Here is a 20,678-nt window from a genome sequence, read left to right on the forward strand (position 1 = left end):
GAGATACCGACTCCAAACCCTGAGTGAGTGCTCTGCAAGGCTCAATGGGTAGGTGTAAACCACCTGCACCGACCAGTGATCCATAACTGGTTCAACAAAGGCCATGGTTTGTGCTATCCTGCCTGTGGGAAGTGCAAATAAAAGATCCCTTGCTGCCTGTCGTAAAAAGAGTAGCCTATGTGGCGACAGCGGGTTTCCTCTGAAAACAGTGTCAGAATGACCATATGTTTGACGTCCAATAGCCGATGATAAGATAAAAAATCAATGTGCTCTAGCAGCGTCGTTAAATAAAACAAACTTTACTTTTTATCTTTTAAATTTACATAATCATTATATACAATCTTTTATCAGCTATACAATGTACAATTGCAAATCAAAATTTTGATCATAGCACCTTGTTTGATTATTTTTACCGATTATTGTACACATTTCTTACATTATCTCAAAATGAAAGGATACATATACCATTTTGTGAGTTACATCACAAAAATTACATATTAATTATTTTGCATAATCTGTTACAATCATCTTTTTAATGTACTAAATTTAATATACAAACAAACAAATGGGTTACTCAAAAATAAACATGCGTAAGCAGGGATCGAATATAGCTATTGTTCTTGCAATTTCCGTTTTATGCATCTAAATTAATAATATGTTTTTTCTTAACTTTGTTTTTGCGGTCTCACTCCCTACTTTATTGGACTCGCTATCTATTAATCGATATCACAATTTTCTTTGTGTGCTATTCACCTATGTTTTATCTGAATAAAGCTATCATTGTCACAATTTCCGTTTTATACATCTATGTTTTTTCTGAACTTTGTCTTGCGGTCTCAAACCCTACTTTATCGGACTCGCTATCTATTAATAACTATCGTTCTCACAATTTCCATTGTGTGCTATACACCTATGTTTTTTCTGAATAAAGCCATCATTCTCTCAATTTCCATTTCATACATCTGTTTTTTCTGAACTTTCTTTTGCGGTCTCACTTGCTACTTTATCCGTCTCGCTGTCTATAAATGGTATTTCGAGTTCTGAAAACTGTTGCTCCAGGTTGTCAACGTGGTTGTCTAGGTTACTGTTGTTTGATTGCATCTCTTCTTTGATGCTCTCTGCCATTATCGGTTCTTCCTCTGTTTGGTCGGAACCAACATTTTCAACCACATTCTTCTGGTCAGGATCATTATCACCAACATCATCATCATCATCATCATCATCATCATTATCATTTACTTCTTCCTCCCCATCTTCATTTTCAGCATCATCTTCGACATCATCATCATCATCATCTTCATCTTCTTCATCACCTATGCCTCCTTGGATCTTTTTAAAAAGGTCTGAAAATAAATGTTAATACCCTAGATGATGATTCTTCAATAATAAGACTGCAAAAACAAAAACAATTGTAAAGTCATATATATATATGTGAATAAAATTCAGTTTTACATGAGCTGCAAATGAATGGGTGAACCAGTTATATAACAGATACAAAATACGTTGACACCTATAATTTGGGTCCAAAATGGACAGATGGACTTGCCAGAATGACCTTTGTATTGGTCTGTCCCAGTCACAATATAAATTCATTGTCTTACTTACAAGTACATGTTCCAGTGCATTTCATTGCATTTCAACTTATTTTCTTGCTTATATCCAATTAAGGTTCAAGCACGCTGACCTGAGCACACACCTCAGCTATCTGGGCTGTCTGTCCAGGACAGTGGGTTAGTTGTCAGTTGTTAGTAGTTAATGAGAGAGAAGAGGGCGCTGAGGTCTTACACCCAGGCTACCCATTGAGTCGTTAAAATTTGCTCTGGGTGGGAGCCGGTACCAGGCTGCGAACCCAGTACCTATATGTGTACCAGCTTCATGTTCGATGGATTAACCTCGACACCACTGAGGCTGGTTACATCAATCATATTTGTATCTTAGTTTACATCTGCGTGATGTTGTTGGTCATTTGTGAGGTGACTAGACATTGGTTGAAGTAAGGCTATACATCTGAACCCGTAGGGATAAATAAAGTAGAACAAAAAAAACAGGATAGAAAACCCCAGATCTACCCTACCTAATTTTGTTTTAAGCATGTTCCCTGAAACTTTTTTACAGGTCATAGTAACTACTATTTAACCAGTTTAGAATCACAGGCGGATCTAGGGGGCACCCCAGGGGCCCGGGGCCCCCCTATATTTTGTGAGTTATAATTTTATTATATATTAATTTTCATTCTTTTTTTACGATCCCCCTCCAAACCTCCCACAAAGTTCTTTTACATTCCTCCTCATGTCACTGCCCCCCCCCTCCTAAATGGATTTTCTGGATCTGCCACTGAGAATGGTGCAGTGATCTCTGAAACATGCACAACAAATCATAATGCTACACTGAACAAGGCTTCTGAAAATTGCAAGAACAATCGTTTCGTTTCCACAAATTTAATTTTGTGCAACCTACATGTATTTCTTGTTTACACAAAATCTTTTGAGCACCTGGTTTTTTTTTTTGGGGGGGGGGGGGGGGGGGGGTTAAATATTTATTTTCCCCAGTCCATTCTGACCATGTCAAGGTTAGGGAGCCTTGAATTTACATGGATACAATAGGTCATGCAAAAAGGGGAATGAGTTGCCTGGATTTATTTCTGCGTAAGCGATAAAATGGGTCACTCAGATTTACAATGATCAGAGGCCTGGTGAACATATTGTTCCCATTATTCCTGTAAACATATTTTCTGTCTGGGTATGTGTACCTTTGGATTGTAATGGTTTTGTGCTGGTAACTGTTGCTGTAGTGGGTGCTGGTGTCCCCGATGGAGTGGGGGCTGGTGTTGCGGCTGGTGTTGGTGCTGGTGTTGGTGCTGGTGTCCCCAATGGAGTTGGGGCTGGTGTTGGTGCTGGCGTCGGCAATTCCAACTTTGGTGCGTAAGGTCGTTTCTTCCTGGATGGGTTCATGGAGTAACAGTAACAGCATCGGAATGCTAAAACAGAAATATCAGAGCAAAGTAATGAAGGTGAATGCAGGCTGGTCATTGTCGGTGAAAGTAAGGACAGAAAGGAGAATTTGTTAATCATCATGACATTGCAACACATTATAAACTATGGTTATTTGACTTCTAACATATATTTATTTCAAAATTTAGTTGAGTGAGAAAGAGAGAGAGAGAGAGAGAGAGAGAGAGAGAGAGAGAGAGAGAGAGAGAGAGAGAGAGAGAGAGAGAGAGAGAGAGACAAAGACAGATACACAAGTAGTTAATTACCCAAATTAGCTTCTTCTAGGCTAATCTATTACAAAGCCACACACACACAGAAATAAAGACACACACACACACAGAGATAAAGACAAACACACACAGAGAGAGAGACAGAGAGTGAGAGTGAGAGTGAGAGTGAGAGTGAGAGTGAGAGAGAGAGTGAGAGAGAGAGAGAGAGACATAATATCCTGCTGCCAGACAACTACATCCCGTCCCCTGTAAACTTGAAGCCCGACAGGTGAAAACGTACTGAGGTACTCGTATTCCTCCTTCAGTGCCATCCCATTGTGCGAGTAGCAGTACTTGCAGATGAGTGCGTAGCGGTTCTGTGGTCCATCTCCTACCAAGTACTCCACTAGCTTGTCAAAATGGGTCCGATCTCGCGGCAATATTGGACGAGGCAAGGGAGGCCCAGGTGGGGTACCTAAACAAAAATATATAGTTAACATTTTATTTATTTATTTCAACATATTTTTGTGCTTATATCCAAGGATGCACCTACCTATCGAGCCACTAAAAATCGCAATGGGTGGAACTGGATGCTGGTACCAGGCTGTGAACCCTGTACCTACCAGCCGTATGTCCGATGGCTTAACCACAACACCACCAAGACCAGTCCTATAAGGGCAACATCATATGCACCACAATCGCATATTTGTTGCTAAAGGGCGTTATTGTGGTCTTAGGACTTAGGTCTGTGCATTCCCATGTCTTGTTGAGTTATGTTGGAAGTAACCGTCAGATTTTACATTATTTGGAGGTCGGTAATAAATAAAATACCACACTTGTTTTCGCTAGATATCATTTTGTTTACAAAACTCATGAACTTTTCATGGTATCTGACCACATTTTTCTTCAGTCAGATACAATAGGAAGTTGACTAGTTTTGTAAAAAATTATATTTAGCAAAAATGAGCATTGTATTCTATATTTCCCACACACCCATTGGTGAAAACATCATTCGTTATTTTTGGTAACAAATATTAAAAACATAAGTCACTTACCATAGGCTCCTGGTGAGGGGCGGCCATTTTGTGCAGACATCATAAGCCTCTGTGGAACTGGTCCTCTCAGGCCCCTAATCTGAGGGGTCATCATTGGGGCCCTGGGGCCCGCCTGTCTCATGCTGCCCATACCCGGTGTTGCACTGATGGGAGTCGGCATACGTTGCTGGGTAGACCTTTGTCTTAGAGCTGTAAAGATATGAAATGTAATAATCCTAAAATAGGCTAAAATAATTTAAAATATTTTTTCATTACTTTTTTATATTCATGCTTATATAATTAAATTTCTGCTATATAAATCACAATAAAAAAAAAAAGTTTGCTTTGTTTAACGACACCACTAGAGCAGATTGATTTATTAATCATTGGCTATTGGATGTCAAACATTTGGTACTTTTCACATATGGTCTTCGAGAAGAAACCCGCTACATTTTTCCAGTAGTAGCAAGGGATCTTTTATATACACCATCCCACATACAGGATAGCACATATCACGGCCTTTGATATACCAGTCGTGGTGCACTGACTGGGACGAGAAATAGCCCAATGGGCCCACCGGCGGAGATCAATCCCAAACCGACTGCGCATCAAGCGAGCGCTTTAACACTGGACAGACGGACGGAGAGCCCGGTAGGGGACTAATGATATATATTAAAACAAAACATACCTGAACCGGGAGTAGACTGTATAGTGGTTGGTGTCGGTGGTTTCTGAAACAGATACATGATTATTAATATTAATTACTTCCCACTGGATATCCATACCAAGATTAATTACCTCCTCTTGGTTATGGATATTTTTTTAACGTGTTCATATACCTCTATAGTTTCGAACACGCCTATCCCGAGTCCGGCTTCCGATAAGATCCCCTTGGAATTCGATAACGAGATTATCTCCCCTTGAAAAAACTATTTATCCGAATTAATGACCTCTCATTAGGATTAATTATATTTGTTTGGAAATCCATTGCAAAATTATCTCTCTGGAATTCCATATCGATTATCTCCCCTTGAAAAAAAATGTATCGGAAGTAATCAACTCTCATTAAAGATCCTTATCAGGATTAATTATGTCCCCTTTGAAATCTGTCGCAAAATGAATTACCTGCCCTTGCAAATCCGTATCAAGATTAATATCTCATCTTATACAAAATCATGGATATATATAAAATCATCATATTACTTTTCGTCCATCTTAAATTCTGCTCAAGTATTTTCTGTCACATATATAAATTTGGCTTAATAATGGTTAAATAAAGTGACATTACCCACATAAACCTTTGACACAAACTCTCAAGGCTGAATTTACGAAGCCTGTCTTTCTTAAATGCCTCTAAAACAGGCTTTGTTAATTTGACCCTAAGTATCTTAGACACCACCGTATAGACTGGTCCCCATTAGCATTGCTTAGAAACTCTGTGATCTCCAGGATTTTCAAAGTTTGAGTACCAGTCTAGCTACTTTAAGCTTAAAGTTTGTATATTTTCTAGTAAAGAAAGAAATGTTTTATTTAACGACACACTCAACACATTTTATTTATGGTTATATGGTGTCAGACATATGGTTAAGGACCAGACAGATTTTGAGAGGAAACCCGCTGTCGCCATTACATAGGCTACTCTTCCGATTAGCAGCAAGGGATCTCTTATTTGCGCTTCCCACAGGCAGGATAGCACAAACCATGGCCTTTGTTGAACCAGTTATGGATCATTGGTCGGTGCAAGTGGTTTACACCTACCCATTGAGCCTTGCGGAGCACTCACTCAGGGTTTGGAGTCGGTATCTGGATTAAAAGTCCCATGCCTCGACTGGGATCCGAACCCAGTACCTACCAGCCTGTAGACCGATGGCCTACCACGATGCCACAGAGGCCGGTATTTTCTAGTAATTCAGCAAAACTTTAGTGAATAGACAAACATAAGAACATTCATCAGGACAAAAAATTTCTTGGCATTTCTCCTCAACCTAGTAAAACCAAACAACTTACTGGGAAAAAATGTTTTTAATAAAAAATAAAACAAACAGAATAAAAAACTTACTTCTAGTTGTTTAAATCTGGCTGGATCAAATTTCTCCAAAATCTCTTTAGCTTTTTTATATGTTTCTTTCTCCGTAACATCTTCAAGCTGTGAAAGATCAAAAAAGTGTTTTAATATTTTTTTATATTTTTTTTTTTATTATCATGTTTTATTTTTGGACATGACAATCATATGCAGTTCATTTCTCAAAATGACAACACAACTCAGCTTGCCACTAACTAACATTTTTGTTTAATGACACCTCTAGAGCACACTGATCAATTAATCATCGGCTATTGGATGTCATACATGTGGTAATTCTAACTTGTAGTCAACAGAGGAAACCCGCTACATTTTTCCTGTTATGTTATAGGGATTAACGTGCACATTCAGAACAAGCTGTTGTAGCGCACGCCTGTCATGGGCTCAGGTGTCGACCTCGGGTGGCTTTTCCGCCCAGGACAAGCAGGGGTTGGGGTGAGTGGGAGAAGGGACCGCCTGTACTACTAATGCAGCAAGAGATCTTTTATATGCACTTTACCACATACATGAAAGCACAAACCATGACCTTTGACCAGTTGTGGTGCACTGGTTGGAATGAGAAAAAAAGCAATCAGTTGTAAGGATCCAATGAGGTGGTTTGATCCTGCAACGAAGGCACCTCAGGGATGCGCTCAGGTCAGGTAATTTTTTCAACATGCTCACATACCACTAAGTCTTCGATCATGTCTGTCCCGGGGCCGATCTCTGGATAGCCAGAAGTCTGTCCCGGGGCCGATCTCTGGATAGCCAGAAGTCTGTTCCGGGGCCGATCTCTGGATAGCCAGAAGTCTGTCCCGGGGCCGATCTCTGGATAGCCAGAAGTCTGTCCCGGGGCCGATCTCTGGATAGCCAGAAGTCTGTCCCGGGGCCGATCTCTGGATAGCCAGAAGTCTGTCCCGGGGCCGATCTCTGGATAGCCAGAAGTCTGTCCCGGGGCCGATCTCTGGATAGCCAGAAGTCTGTCCCGGGGCCGATCTCTGGATAGCCAGAAGTCTGTCCAGGGACAGAAGGCGTACGCTCACCTGACTGAGCTAAATCCTGCCCATACTAGACATGGATTAAATCTAATTAATTCTGAACAATGACACTTACGATTTGTTTTTTCTTCTCCCGCAGATCACGTAATGCCACATCTGAATAAACAAAAAACAACAAACATCATACACACTTGAGGATATGGAATAGTGTTTAGAAAATTAAGACTCATGAGTTAGACCTTTGACGAATTAAACTGTAAGGTAAATAGATGATGAGCTAATTGTCCCCAGAGCAATTCTGCCCCCTCTACGATGAAGCCAGGATAAAGCACTGGCCTAACGGAGCAACACTGGCTGTCAAGCTTTAGGTTTCAAAGAAGGAAGGAAATATTTTATTTAATGACGCACTCAACACATTTTAGTTATGGTTATATGGCGTCAGACATATGGTTAAGGACCACACAGATATTGAAGGAGGAAACCCGCTGTCGCCACTTTATGGGCTACTCTTTTCGATTAGCAGCAAGGGGTCTTTTATATGCACCATCCTATAGACAGGATAGCACATACCACAGCCTTTGATGTACCAGTTGTGGTACACTGGCTGGAGCGAGAAATAGCCCAATGAACCCACCGATGGCTATCAATCCCAAACCAACCGTGCATCAAGCGAGTGTTTTACCACTGGGCTACGTCTCGCCCCCAAAGGTTCCAAAGAAGACTTGACAGAAACAGCGTTTTTTATCACCACAACCGGACTACAAATCTAAAGTATGATCAACTATAGCTTGAATGAAGAAGATGAGCTAATTGTACATGTATACATCACTCTTGAAAAATGACATGTGGGTTTTTCGAGTGTCATTTTATCAGGTTAATTTCTATTTCACCTGTTCAATCTATTTTAAGCTTGACACCTGAGTGAAACGTTCAAACAAACATCTATGTGGCAAATTGTGTTTGAAAATATGAAGCCAAACTCGGTTTACTTTAGGCAAACAAAATATTAAAAAAGAATTTTGCAGAATTAAATTTCTCGCCTACCATATCAGGGCTAGATCTGCCACTCGCCAAATTTACCAACTGGATCAATTGGCGAATTTTATTTTCATATGACGAAAAAATTCCATGTATTAATTGGTGTTTTGTTGGAAAATAACTCCGTTTTTTTGTGCATTTTTTTTTACATAATTTGGCGAAATGTTATGCACACCCAGAGCCAGCCCTGCATAAAACGATTTGATGCCCTATGATGATCATCTACTGGTTCAACTATAAACCAGGTTTCACTGACCTATAGAAGGCCATACGTTTTCAAATTTCGTATGAAACATTTTTTCGGTTCCGTGCCTTGTGATCATGGTGAAACTGTTTTTAAAAACTAATTATATACATGTATATATTATTTTTGTTGAATAATCATACTCAATATAATAATAATAATAATGGGAAACAAAATTTCGGTTCCGTGATTTTACCGACAATTTATATCTCAACAACAGCAATTGCCGTCAGTGCTGTTAAGTTCAAGCCGTATAATACCTAACAACGTTAGCACAGAGGATAGTTTATTTATCACTGTCTGTGTAATCTTACCATTGTTCGAGATTCTCTGAACAAAGTACCAGTGAAGTAGTTTCTTAACACCAAAGATTCTGCAATAGAAGAATTCAGCCAGTCAGTGATTACTTTAAAATGATATATCAGTGAAACCTCTCAAAACTGGAGCCTCTGTAAACAGGAATTACACATGTACCTCTTAAAACCGGACATTTTTCACGGTCCTTTTTTTAAAATCAGTAAAGAACTTAACCTCTCTAAACTGGATACCTCTTAAAAGCAGACATTTTACTTGGAAATGAGGGTGTCCGGTTTAGAGGGGTTTCACTGTACGTACATGTACATGCTGTTTAATTAAAGAGAATCTCTGGAGTTTGTAACATGTTTCTGACAAAATGAGCCTTTTTAACAAACGTGTGCTTGTTTTGTTTAATGTCACCACTAGAGCACATTAATTTATTAATCATCGACTATAGGATGTCAAACATTTGTTAATTTTGACAAAGAGTCTTACTCTTACAAAGAAAATCCACTATATTTTTCCATTAGTAGCAAGAGATCTTTTATATGCACAATCCCTTAGCAGGATAGCATATACCACAGCCTTTGATATATCAGTCGTAGTGCACTGGATGGAACAAGAAATAGCCCAATATAGTCACACCAATGGTGTTCGATTTTAAACTGATCCTTCATCAAGCGATTTACCACTGGGCTATGTCCGGCACACAACAACCAAAAGAAGACACGTGCCACCATGGCTTAGGTGGATGATGAAAAAAACGTCCGAAGTAAAATTAAGGTGCGCATAGGTGTGCATACAGTTGTGACTGAGCACTTCAGATGTGAAGGTTTATGTATTAATAATTAAAATTTTTTTACATTCATTACAACATAACTTTATCCCATTAGTTCAGATATAGCAACAAGGGTTTGCTCGTTTCTCAATGAACATTAAAAATTACGTCATATGGGAAGGTCATATCTGATGACGTCATTTTATATGGGCAAGTTGTCTTATTGAGCATTATCAGGGCTCACGCGACCGGGAGAAGTCAGCCCAAAGTTCGCTCTGACCAGCCTGACTTCGCTGCGAAAAAAATGCAGGGAGTAATGAACTAGTTTTACGTAGACTTTGTCATAATGAATAAATTCAAAATACAAACCAGATGTCGAAATTATAAAATAGTACAGGCAAACCTCTGCTGTACTCATAATAAGCAGTGACCTGTCCCACACACCCAGCGGCCACTTAGACTGGATCCCCAAGTCGTAACAGCAGTGACAAGATACAGCAGATAGATAAGGCGTATCATAAAATATTGTTCGTTTCCAGTTACCCGACCGACCCTAATTTGAACCTGCCGACCCTAAATCTTTTTTTGTATGTCCAAAATAGTTTTTTGAATATAACAACGATTTCCATAAAAACATTCCAAAACTATCACAAGCACTAATTTGGTGTCGTTATAAATCAAATCGTTCTCTATTAATTTTGTTTACGAGCCACGGAATCGTTTTCTTCTAACAATTGATTGATTGAGTTACTTCCCTTCAAACTGAAATGCAAATTCGGTAACTTTCGAGTTCTGATTGTAGGAAAATATTCTTCACGAAATTATGCGATGGCCAGTAGAAATTTAGGGACCTTCTGATAAGCTAGGGAAGGGGGTGTTTACCGATACTGATGAAGTTTACTGCTAAATCAAATTATTAAATATGTCAGTAAAATCTCGGTCGTTTCATTATTTTTGGTAAGTGGTCACTGGGAACTTCGCCGATTTCCTCTAAGTAAGTTTCTGTAAATCTACCATTTCTTAGATACACTAGGAAAGAGCATATTCATAAAAAAAAAAATTAAATGTTATTATTGGACAGATAAATATAGAACCCTTCTTTTTTAGTTTTCATTTTAAAAAAATTCATTAAACTTATTTACATGCTTCTATCCAATTAAGGTTCAAGCATGTCTGTCCAGTTGCCTTGACTGCCTGCCCAGGACAAAAGTTAGTGTTAGTGTGAGAGAAAACCTGCTGCCTATTACTAAACAGCAAGGGATCTTTTATATGCACTCTCCCTCAGATAGGACAGTACATACCACAGCCTTTGCAAAACAACTTGTTGACACTGGTCGGTTTAAGTGGTTACACCTAACCATTGTGGTTTGTGAAACACTCACTAGCTTTAGCGCAGGTACAGTGATTAAAAATCCCATTTCCAATGTGTGGAATTTGAACCTAGTATCTACTCAGTCTTAAGCCCATAGCATTACCGCCACACCACGTAGACGGGTAAAAAAATAGTTTTTCCTCTTGATTATCCAATCAGATTCAAAGGACAATGATGAATGGTATTGTTGGTTTGCATAATGTATTTGTATACATGCAGAGGTTAATTTGAATACCGATAGTCAACACCTCTATTTAATATCCATAAATAAAAATATTTTCCAAAATAAAAATAAATTCCTACCTACCTACCCTATATTTTTCCAGCATGTAATAGGAAACAAGTAACTTTTTTCCCCCAGCCTAAGCAATGTTCACACCTTCACGGATACTAGTACCCATTCAGTCTTAAAAACTCCACAGTGTATTAATTAAGAAACTGTGACTGTGGAATGCATTTAATTGCCTCTGGGTAATCTAAGCTTGACCATGGTAGATTAGTCTACTAGGACAATTCTCTCTGCATGGTGTAGGTATTGAATGAAATGAGAAGACAAACTTGTGAGAGAATTAATTCTAAATGGTTATATTAGTGCTTTTCAATTACATTTCATTATGTCTAAAGAAGGCGACATGAAAAGGTGATTAAAAAAATAAACATAGAGCACATAAACGCAAAAAACAAACAAAAAACCCCAGTACAGATTGTAAAGGTTGCACCTGTATTAAGATAACTTCTTTTTGAGTATTTTATTTTTTGGGATTAAAAATCCCTGCTGTTAAAAACTTCGCCCACTCTGAAGTTTGAGAGAGAAGTGACTTCGCCCTATGATTTTGACCTCGCGTGAGGCCTGCATTATTGTTTATGGACCAAAAATAATTCAAAATAAAGTATGAAGTTTTAGTGTTATTATTAGCAAGTATGTAGGTAGTGTCTGTTATTTCTTTTACCTTCATTTGGGTATGAAAAAACCCAAAAATCATCCGCAAACTTATGTAAAAACGCCTTCGCCAATTCACACAGTTTGCGGATGATATGTTTTTGTTCATACTCCGATGAACATAAAATATTAGAAAAATCCTTAAAGGGACATTCCTGAGTTTTCTGCATTGAAAGATGTTTCCGATTCATAAAATATTTCTACATTTAAACTTACATATTAAACATATATTCTTGTTTAGAATATCAGTGTCTGTATATTCAATGTGTTTCTGATCATCTTAATATTTGTAAGAAGCCCAAACTGGATTTTGTCTTCAAATAATTTCGTACGTACAAAGAAAAAAAGACATTTACGAAGTAAAATGAAATTTAACCTAATACAAATATTAGAATGGTCAGAAACATGTTTAATATACAGCCAATAATATTTTATGCAGAACAATATATTTCATATGTAATTACAGTCGTTAAAAAGTCTCTGTCAGACGATAACATCATTAAAATTGAAGCAAACTCAGGAATGTCCCTTTAAATGTATTTACATATACTTACAATAACGGGAATATCAAGAGAGGTGTTGAGTATAAAAATCGAAATGTCCATTCTTTTGGAAAGTAGATGAGGAAAAACACGAGGGCACCAATAATGTACAAAAGAATGGAATAAAGTAGAAGGCTTGCTATCAGCCTCTTCTGCTTTTCCTGATTCTCACGGCGAAACTTCTGTAAGTTCGCTATATCCTGTAACGAAAAGAAAATAATGTCTGTTTTAAACAGTGTGCAGTTTTGGCTTAAAGATATTTAAGTGTCATAAGGTCTCCCTGCTTGCAAATCATGAGAGAACGCCACCAACCCAGCAAGCCCTGTCATGCGTCTCCAGTAGAACAGAAGATACACTAAATGTTTCGCATGAAACCATGGAAAAGAGCACATTTTAAAATATTATTATGATGACTTTCGAAGAATGTAATTTGTACAAATAATTTTTACGAGCCATACACATATACAAGCTCATATGCTAGCAAAACTACATTGTGCGGTTACACAAAAACTACATTGTGAAGTTACACAAAAACTACATTGTGAGGTTACACAAAACTACACTGTGAGGTTACACAAAACTACACTGTGAGGTTAAACAAAACTACACTGTGAGGTTATACAAAACTACATTGTGAGGTTACACAAAACTACATTGTGAGGTTAGACAAAACTACATTGTGAGGTTAGACAAAACTACATTGTGAAGTTACACAAAAACTACATTGTGAGGTTACACAAAACTACACTGTGAGGTTACACAAAACTACACTGTGAGGTTAAACAAAACTACACTGTGAGGTTATACAAAACTACACTGTGAGGTTACACAAAAACTACATTGAGAGATTACACAAAACTACACTGTGAGGTTACACAAAACTACACTGTGAGGTTACACAAAACTACACTGTGAGGTTACACAAAATACACTGTGAGGTTAAACAAAACTACATTGTGAGGTTATACAAAACTACATTGTGAGGTTAGACAAAACTACATTGTGAGGTTACACAAAACTACATTTTGAGGTTAAACAAAACTATATTGTGAGGTTAGACAAAACTACACTGTGAGGTTAGACAAAACTACACTGTGAGGTTAAACAAAACTACATTGTGAGGTTAGACAAAACTACATTGTGAGGTTACACAAAACTACATTTTGAGGTTAAACAAAACTATATTGTGAGGTTATACAAAACTACATTGTGAGGTTACACAAAACTACATTTTGAGGTTAAACAAAACTATATTGTGAGGTTATACAAAACTACATTCTGAGGTTACACAAAACTACATTGTGTGGTTACAGGTATACAATACATGTAGATTATGTGAGCAATAAGCAAATGAAATGATTACTAGTATTTATGCAATTCTAACAGTCTATCACACAGACCACATTTTTCATTCATTCATTTGCAGTTATTTTTGTGCTTATATCCAATTAAGGTTCAAGCATGCTGTCCTGGACACACACCTCAGCTATCTGGGCTGTCTATCCAGGACAGAGGGTTAATGGTTAGTGGTTAGTGTGGGAGAAGTCATTGTAGTCGTATTACATCTACCCCTGAGTCATTAAAACTCACTCTGGGTGGGAGCTGGTACCGGGGTACAAACACAGTACCTAACTGCTTTATGTCCGATGGCTGAACCACTAGGCTGGTACAAACAAACAAAAAAAGTTTGGTTTGTTTAACACCACCACTAGAGCACACTGATTTTTTATTAATCATTGGCTGTTGGATGTCAAACATATGGTCATTTTGACAGTCATAGAGAGGAAACCCGCTACATTTTTCCATCATTAGCAAGGGATCTTTTATATCCACAATCCCATAGACAGGATAGCACATACCACAGCCTTTCATATACCAGTCTTGGTGCACTGGCTGGAACGAGAAACAGACCAATGGGCCCACTGATGGGGATCGATCCCAAACCGACTGTGCATCAAGCGAGCACCTTACCACTGGGCTATGTACCGCCCCGTAGTACAAACTACTACATACATGTATGTACATAATTGTCCATGTGAGCACTCTGACAACTAACCTTAATCATGTCCCCTGTATAGGTTTGTATAATATCAGGCTTTCTGTCAGAGAGTAAAATGGGTATGGCGCCATATACCCAAATATCTTGGCTGATATTTTTTTTTAAGTTAACCTTTTGACAAAATTAATCACTCTTACCATTAATGTATGCTTTTCTTAACCCTACAGTAACCCTAAACTTAACCCATTTTCTTTCTGCGGGAGACCACCTATATCCTGTTGACTGTGATTTTATTTAATTCCATAGCGCCATACCCAAAAACATTCTTTCTGGCAGAAACACTGAATATGGGCCATTCCATGGTATTTGGTCCATGGGTGTGAACATTTCAAAATGATCTGTTAAACTAAGTTTTTATCATAGCTTAAAGTTAACACCCTTAAGTACATACAAATATACTTTTATTGCCAATTTACTTATGTTTTATGGGTTTTAATGACAGTTTTATTTGAAAAAATAATTTTTGTAAGCCAGGACGTGACATTGGGTTTTTTGTAATATTTCATTAGTTATGTCAAATCTAAAAATTAGGTATCAGGACATATCTAAAATATACTGCATATGAAAATACTACTTTCCCGTCCTTCATATCATAATTAGTATATATTAAATTATTTTTCAAAATATATAATGTCACATCCCGGCTGATTTTACTTATAAAAGTTAGTTTTATTTAAAAACTATTTTTCAGAAACAAAGATCCTTTTTAATTCTCCTTCTTCTCAATGTTCCAAGTATAAATAAAAGGCATAATATATATACGTACATTTAAAGAGATAACATAAATTCAAACAAACCTTATCAATAGATTCTAAGATTTCAACTGTAGTCTGCTTTTTCTGCAATACAAAAAGGAAATTTAAATTAGAATCATTATAAAATAATATTTCTAAATATAATCACTAATTAATACCAAAAAAACACATTTAAAAACAAACTATAAACTTTTTTTTATTAGTTTTAATACACACACACACACACGTGCATATATTATATATCAGGCCACATCATCATTTTGCTTCAGAATATATACATGTATACACATATAGTGTATTACATATACCAGGGCTTCTAGATTATGGTAGCCCCACTCCTATTGATATTCAATGTCGGGCTAGTAAATAACTACTATAAGTAGCCCGACGTTGGACGACTAGTGGAGAAAACCCCTCGTCAAATTATGCATTTACATATTGTGTAAATATGAATATTCTGCCCCCTCTTTCCACTCCCAATCTAAGGATTTTTAATCTCTATCTCCCTCTTTAGGTAAAACACATGTATCTGATTATTACTATTTGTAAAATTGTATTTATTTAAAGTACCGGTAGGGCTAGTGAATTTTTAATCAAGGCTAGTACATTTTTAAAATCACTTATCCCATGGCTAGTTGATTTTTATAAAATTCTACAAGCCCTACATATATACACATTCTCAAGCAAAATAATGTGGTCTGACCTTGGGGTTGGGGACAGAGGCAATTTTCTTTCTGTAATGGAGCTCATGCACAAATCATAATATTAGTATTAATAATCATTAAAGTAAACCATGCGAAGAGCATTCATGCAAGTGAAGGAAAACCATAAACTGTTGAATAAATGTGAAATGTGACTATACGAAAGAAATGGGCAATATGTTGGACCAATTAAATTACTGAAACCATAGTATTCTATCTTGTCTCAAAGCTGCAGCACAGGGCTTCTGGATTATGGTAGCCCCACTCCCATGGCTAGTGATATTTAATGTTGGGCTAGTAAATAACTACTATTGCCATGCCCGACGGCAAGTGAATTTTTTTGGGTCAAATGTTGCAGTTATGTCTATTTTGTAAATATGAATATCCTGCCTCCATCCAACCCCCAATGTTAGCGTTTTTAACCTCTACCTCCCTCTTTAGGTGACATATCTGATTATTACTATTATTTAGTAAAATTGCATTAACCCGGACTCTCCTCAAAATGGCACACTGGATTATATATGCAACTTGTAAGGAAGAAGAAGTTTGTTTTGTTTAACGACACTCACTAGAACACTAGTAGCAAGGGATCTTTTATATGCACCATCCCACAGACAGGATTGCACACACCATGGCCTTTGATATACCAGTCGTAGTGCACTGGCTAGAATGAGAAATAGCCCAATGGGCCCACCGATGGGGATCGATCCCAAACCGACCACACATCAAGTGAGCAAATTGATTTTATTTTCATTTGACATTAAGTAGTACTATTGTTGTCAGTTTCAAAGTATGGTCATTCCAGTCAAGTCAAACCTTAAGGTTTTGAAATTACAATACTTTTCACCGAGCGGATTCTAGCAGCCAATTATGCTGGCAGACAATTTCAGCAGACACGCATAGCGACGATCTAAACACCAGACTCATACGCCTTTCGGATGTTATCTGTATTTCCCACACTTTTAAACACACTGTTATGCTAATTATTAGTATTCACTATAACTTAAAAATTTCATAGTTTTAAACTGTATCTAAATATATAAAAAAAAACACACACAAAAACAAAATAACAACCAAGACTCATTTTCATAGTCTTAAATTGTTACTAATATCTGTATAATTTATAAAACACAACAGTTTTATTAAGCACTTTTTTAACATCTGAAGTATCACTTTAAAATCATTCTGTACTACGTTAAGATGGGGGTGTTCAACTAGTTTCGTAAAGACCACAACCCGATTGACCGATAAGTATGTATTTATTTGCTTTCCAGACGGTTCGTCCTCTGGACGTTTCGTCCACCCACCTCGGACAATTCGTCCACTCGATTACAACATTTAGACCAATAAATCTAAAATGTTATTTCTTAGCCATTGAAATGATTAATTATTTTCGTTTTGTTGTAAACTACTAGTATATGAAACAAACAAAATTTGAGTGGCACTAATAACTTATGATTGTCTGTCTGTGTCCATTATAGTAGGCCTACTTGATTGATATGTTGTTATTACAATTGCTCTTCAATTACACCTATAATTCTGACATACTATTTAGAAAACAAAGCTAGTAACTAAACTCTTGCTAAATTACCATTTCTACATTGCGACTGCTGTATTACCGTACACATTTCGTCCACAGGCGCGTATTTGTCCACACGCTCATACATGATTTTCATTGTTTCTACAAGGAAGTTTGCGTTGGAAGATAATAGTCAATGCGCAACAGGTGAAAATTTCGTCATTTATGTCAAAAATACTATAACGTGACGTCGTTCGAAGTAACCAACTAATAAACAATGATAATTATCTCCATTCTGGGATGCGTATTGCCCTGCTCTCCCCTACATGTATCAGACCTGTCAACTCTCCTGGATTCCGTGGGAGACTCCCGGTATTTGATCAAGTCTCCCGCGGGGAAAAACATTTCTCCCGGGAAATCGTTATTTTCTAAACATAAAAATAATTCAAGCTACCGTGGCTGTGTATTGACATTCAGTGTTGCCATATATAAAACTATCCAATTTAGTCCTAATAACATCTCTGACTCGTAAAATGTCTTCCCACTGGATTACATAACGCAAAGTTCTATGGCTGGAAGTGCCAGAGTAGACAGCGAACGCATGCATCAATACACACGATGTCAAAATCACACGTCAAAGCAAGACAACAGAAAGACCAATACTTGTATCAATTAGATTTGTAGGTTTGTGCAGTAAAATATTAGTAACAAGAGTACACTTCAAGGGATTATTTTCCTATGATTAATAAATCTTATGTTTGACATAACGTTACTCATGGAAATAGGTATAATTCCGGTATATTTCACACGATGTCAGTAATGAGCTTTTAAATGATTAGTAGAAATATTAGTGGAAATACAATGTTTATTGCATGGTTATGGTGATTTTAAATAAGTACCACACCACTGTATCTTATTGTAGTAAAAACTGAATATTAATTTATACGATTTAGGCCCATATAAATTTGTCTTGGGTCTACTTTTCATGAAACACAAATAACAATGATGCAACCTGTAAGTGTAATAGCGTAAATGTACTAATTAATGTTTAAATTTGTTAGTCTTAAGATTTTTGGATAAGAGTTATTTTTAAAATATGTATTAAATTATAATAATATTTAAAAATAATTAAAACAAAATTTAATATATATATAATTTGTTTTAAATTTAATTTAATTATTATTATATATATTTTTTTTAATGCCAATAACTAAGGTTGACATTATGTAGTGTTCATATAACTTATTGTAGTATTTTTTTTAAACTTGTGTTAAATCATTTGCAGTTAAAAAAATCTACTGTTTTTTGACAAAATCTCCTGCTTTTTCAACACACACCTCCTGCTTTCTCTTTACTAAAGGTTGACAGGTCTGCATGTGCTTTGTGGCCAAAAATAAACAAATAAAATAAAATAAATATTTGTTGTCTTCTTTTTCATTTTATTAAGCATCAACATCAAATGTGCATTCAATTGTAAAACGTCCAGAGGACAAATCATCTGCATCCCATTTATTTTTATAAATATTAATTTCATCCATCTGCAGGCCCTTTTAAAAGTTTTATAATGTGTGACAGGTATACTAATAATTAGCATAACGGTGTGTTTAAAAGTGTGGGAAATACAGATAACAACCGAAAGGAGTCCGGTGCTTATTGTCCGAACCAAATTGTTAACAACTACGAAAAATTACTCTCCTACCTTTAATTGCTGTTAGATTTCCTCCAAAGTTTGTCCAGACACAAATCTTGAAAAAACCATTACAATGACACAGATTCCACATACCAGATGTTAACCATGTCATCTATATCGACTTCGCTGAGAGCGCATAGGGGAAAAAGCATGTAATTTTGTATCAGCTGCCATTTTGACTTTTTATGGAATATTCTTCAAGAGGGGTGAAAGGATAGGACTTAATCTAACAACGTCATAACATGTTATGATATAAAAGCAAATGTGATGACGTCATATTATTTTTTTGTTTTGTTATTATTATTATTATTATTTTAATGATACCACTAGAGATCATCGATTTCATATTAATTGTGTCACATACTTTGGAGGCTTTCACCCCTCTTGAAGAGTATTCCATAAACAAACAACATGGCAGACGGCAGAAAACTGCATGTATTTTTCCCTATGCAATCTCAGCAAAGACAATATCGGCGACATCGTTGCAGTCTCATGTGTGGAATCTGTATATTTGTAGTGGTTTTTTTGCGATTTGTGTCTGGACAAATTTTGGAGGAAATCTAACAGCAATTAAAGGTAGGAGAGTAATTTTTTGTAGTTGTTAACAATTTGGTTCGGACAATAGAATGTCTGCTGAAATTGTCTGCCAGCATAATTGGCTGCTAGCATCCGCTCGGTGAAAAAAACCCACAGTTGCACTTTTTTCCTTTAATTCAAAGTGAAGATCGTTTCAAAGTAAGTATTTCTTGGTCTCCATGAGCTCGAAATAGATCACAATTTACATTATTAGTGTGAAAACGTGATGGTAGTCGTTATTTTGATCGCAATTCATTCTGAGCAAAATTCCTCGGAACCGTTCAGAAATGCTAATGGCTTTATGGCTAGGCAGGATAAACCTCGCCATTGTGCTTGCACACAAGGTTAATCTTGATGAACTATGAGCATGAATGCTGGAACATTCGGAAGTCTTTCCAAATCTTACAATTAAACTGTTGTAAGTAATGGGATCTTTAACTCTCACCTACCCCCCCCCCCCCCCCCCCCCCCCCGCCCCAATCACTAATGAAAGTTTTAAATCTGTAATGAAAAAAGACAAGGAAATTATTGTTATTACATCCAACAAGTAATGTCATGCCTCTTACTCGAAATCTTGATATTATTGCACCCATTTTAACATTCTTCTTCTTTTCTGGCGTTACATAACACAGGAATGATTAAAGATACAGTATTGAAAGTTAGCATACTTCCTTTACCCAAAGAGTAAAACTAAGTTTAATCATGACCTCTGGCGGTGCGTATAGCTTTGGTCATAGAGTTACTTACCTTGCATGGGAATTTTCTTATTTAGATGAATATATCATTTTAAAATATACATCTAAATATCATTGTTTTATTATCAAATAATTCTATCGTATATGATGTATCAATATTCCACAACACAATTTATTTTACT

The 20,678-nt window shown here is 36.7% G+C and overlaps 1 protein-coding gene across 1 annotated transcript; it reads right to left on the reverse strand.

The window, feature by feature from the left end:
- Nucleotides 1-203: 203 nt before the first annotated feature.
- Nucleotides 204-20,502, reverse strand: LOC121385434 (endoplasmic reticulum junction formation protein lunapark-B-like). The gene is made up of 11 exons (XM_041516114.1): nucleotides 20,368-20,502; nucleotides 15,358-15,399; nucleotides 12,514-12,701; nucleotides 8,887-8,945; nucleotides 7,406-7,446; nucleotides 6,293-6,379; nucleotides 4,922-4,964; nucleotides 4,255-4,443; nucleotides 3,501-3,674; nucleotides 2,750-2,977; nucleotides 204-1,343 (listed from the first exon to the last, which is right to left on the reverse strand). Exons 1-11 carry the CDS (start codon nucleotides 20,392-20,394, stop codon nucleotides 955-957), a joined length of 1,467 nt encoding a protein of 488 aa, XP_041372048.1. The 5' UTR covers nucleotides 20,395-20,502; the 3' UTR covers nucleotides 204-954.
- Nucleotides 20,503-20,678: the final 176 nt, after the last annotated feature.

Source organism: Gigantopelta aegis, chromosome 11 (genome assembly GCF_016097555.1).
Source record: "Gigantopelta aegis isolate Gae_Host chromosome 11, Gae_host_genome, whole genome shotgun sequence".
Classification (NCBI taxonomy): Eukaryota; Metazoa; Mollusca; class Gastropoda; order Neomphalida; family Peltospiridae; genus Gigantopelta; species Gigantopelta aegis.

Excerpts from the sequence above, each read along its gene's own strand:
- LOC121385434 (XM_041516114.1), bottom strand. The coding sequence starts at position 20,394 with ATGGGTGCAATAATATCAAGATTTCGA. Across the intron at positions 7,447-8,886 it reads TCAGAGAATCTCGAACAATG|ATGTGGCATTACGTGATCTG; the intron begins GTAAGATTACAC and ends TTGTTTATTCAG. Across the intron at positions 4,444-4,921 it reads ACAGTCTACTCCCGGTTCAG|CTCTAAGACAAAGGTCTACC; the intron begins GTATGTTTTGTT and ends ATATCTTTACAG.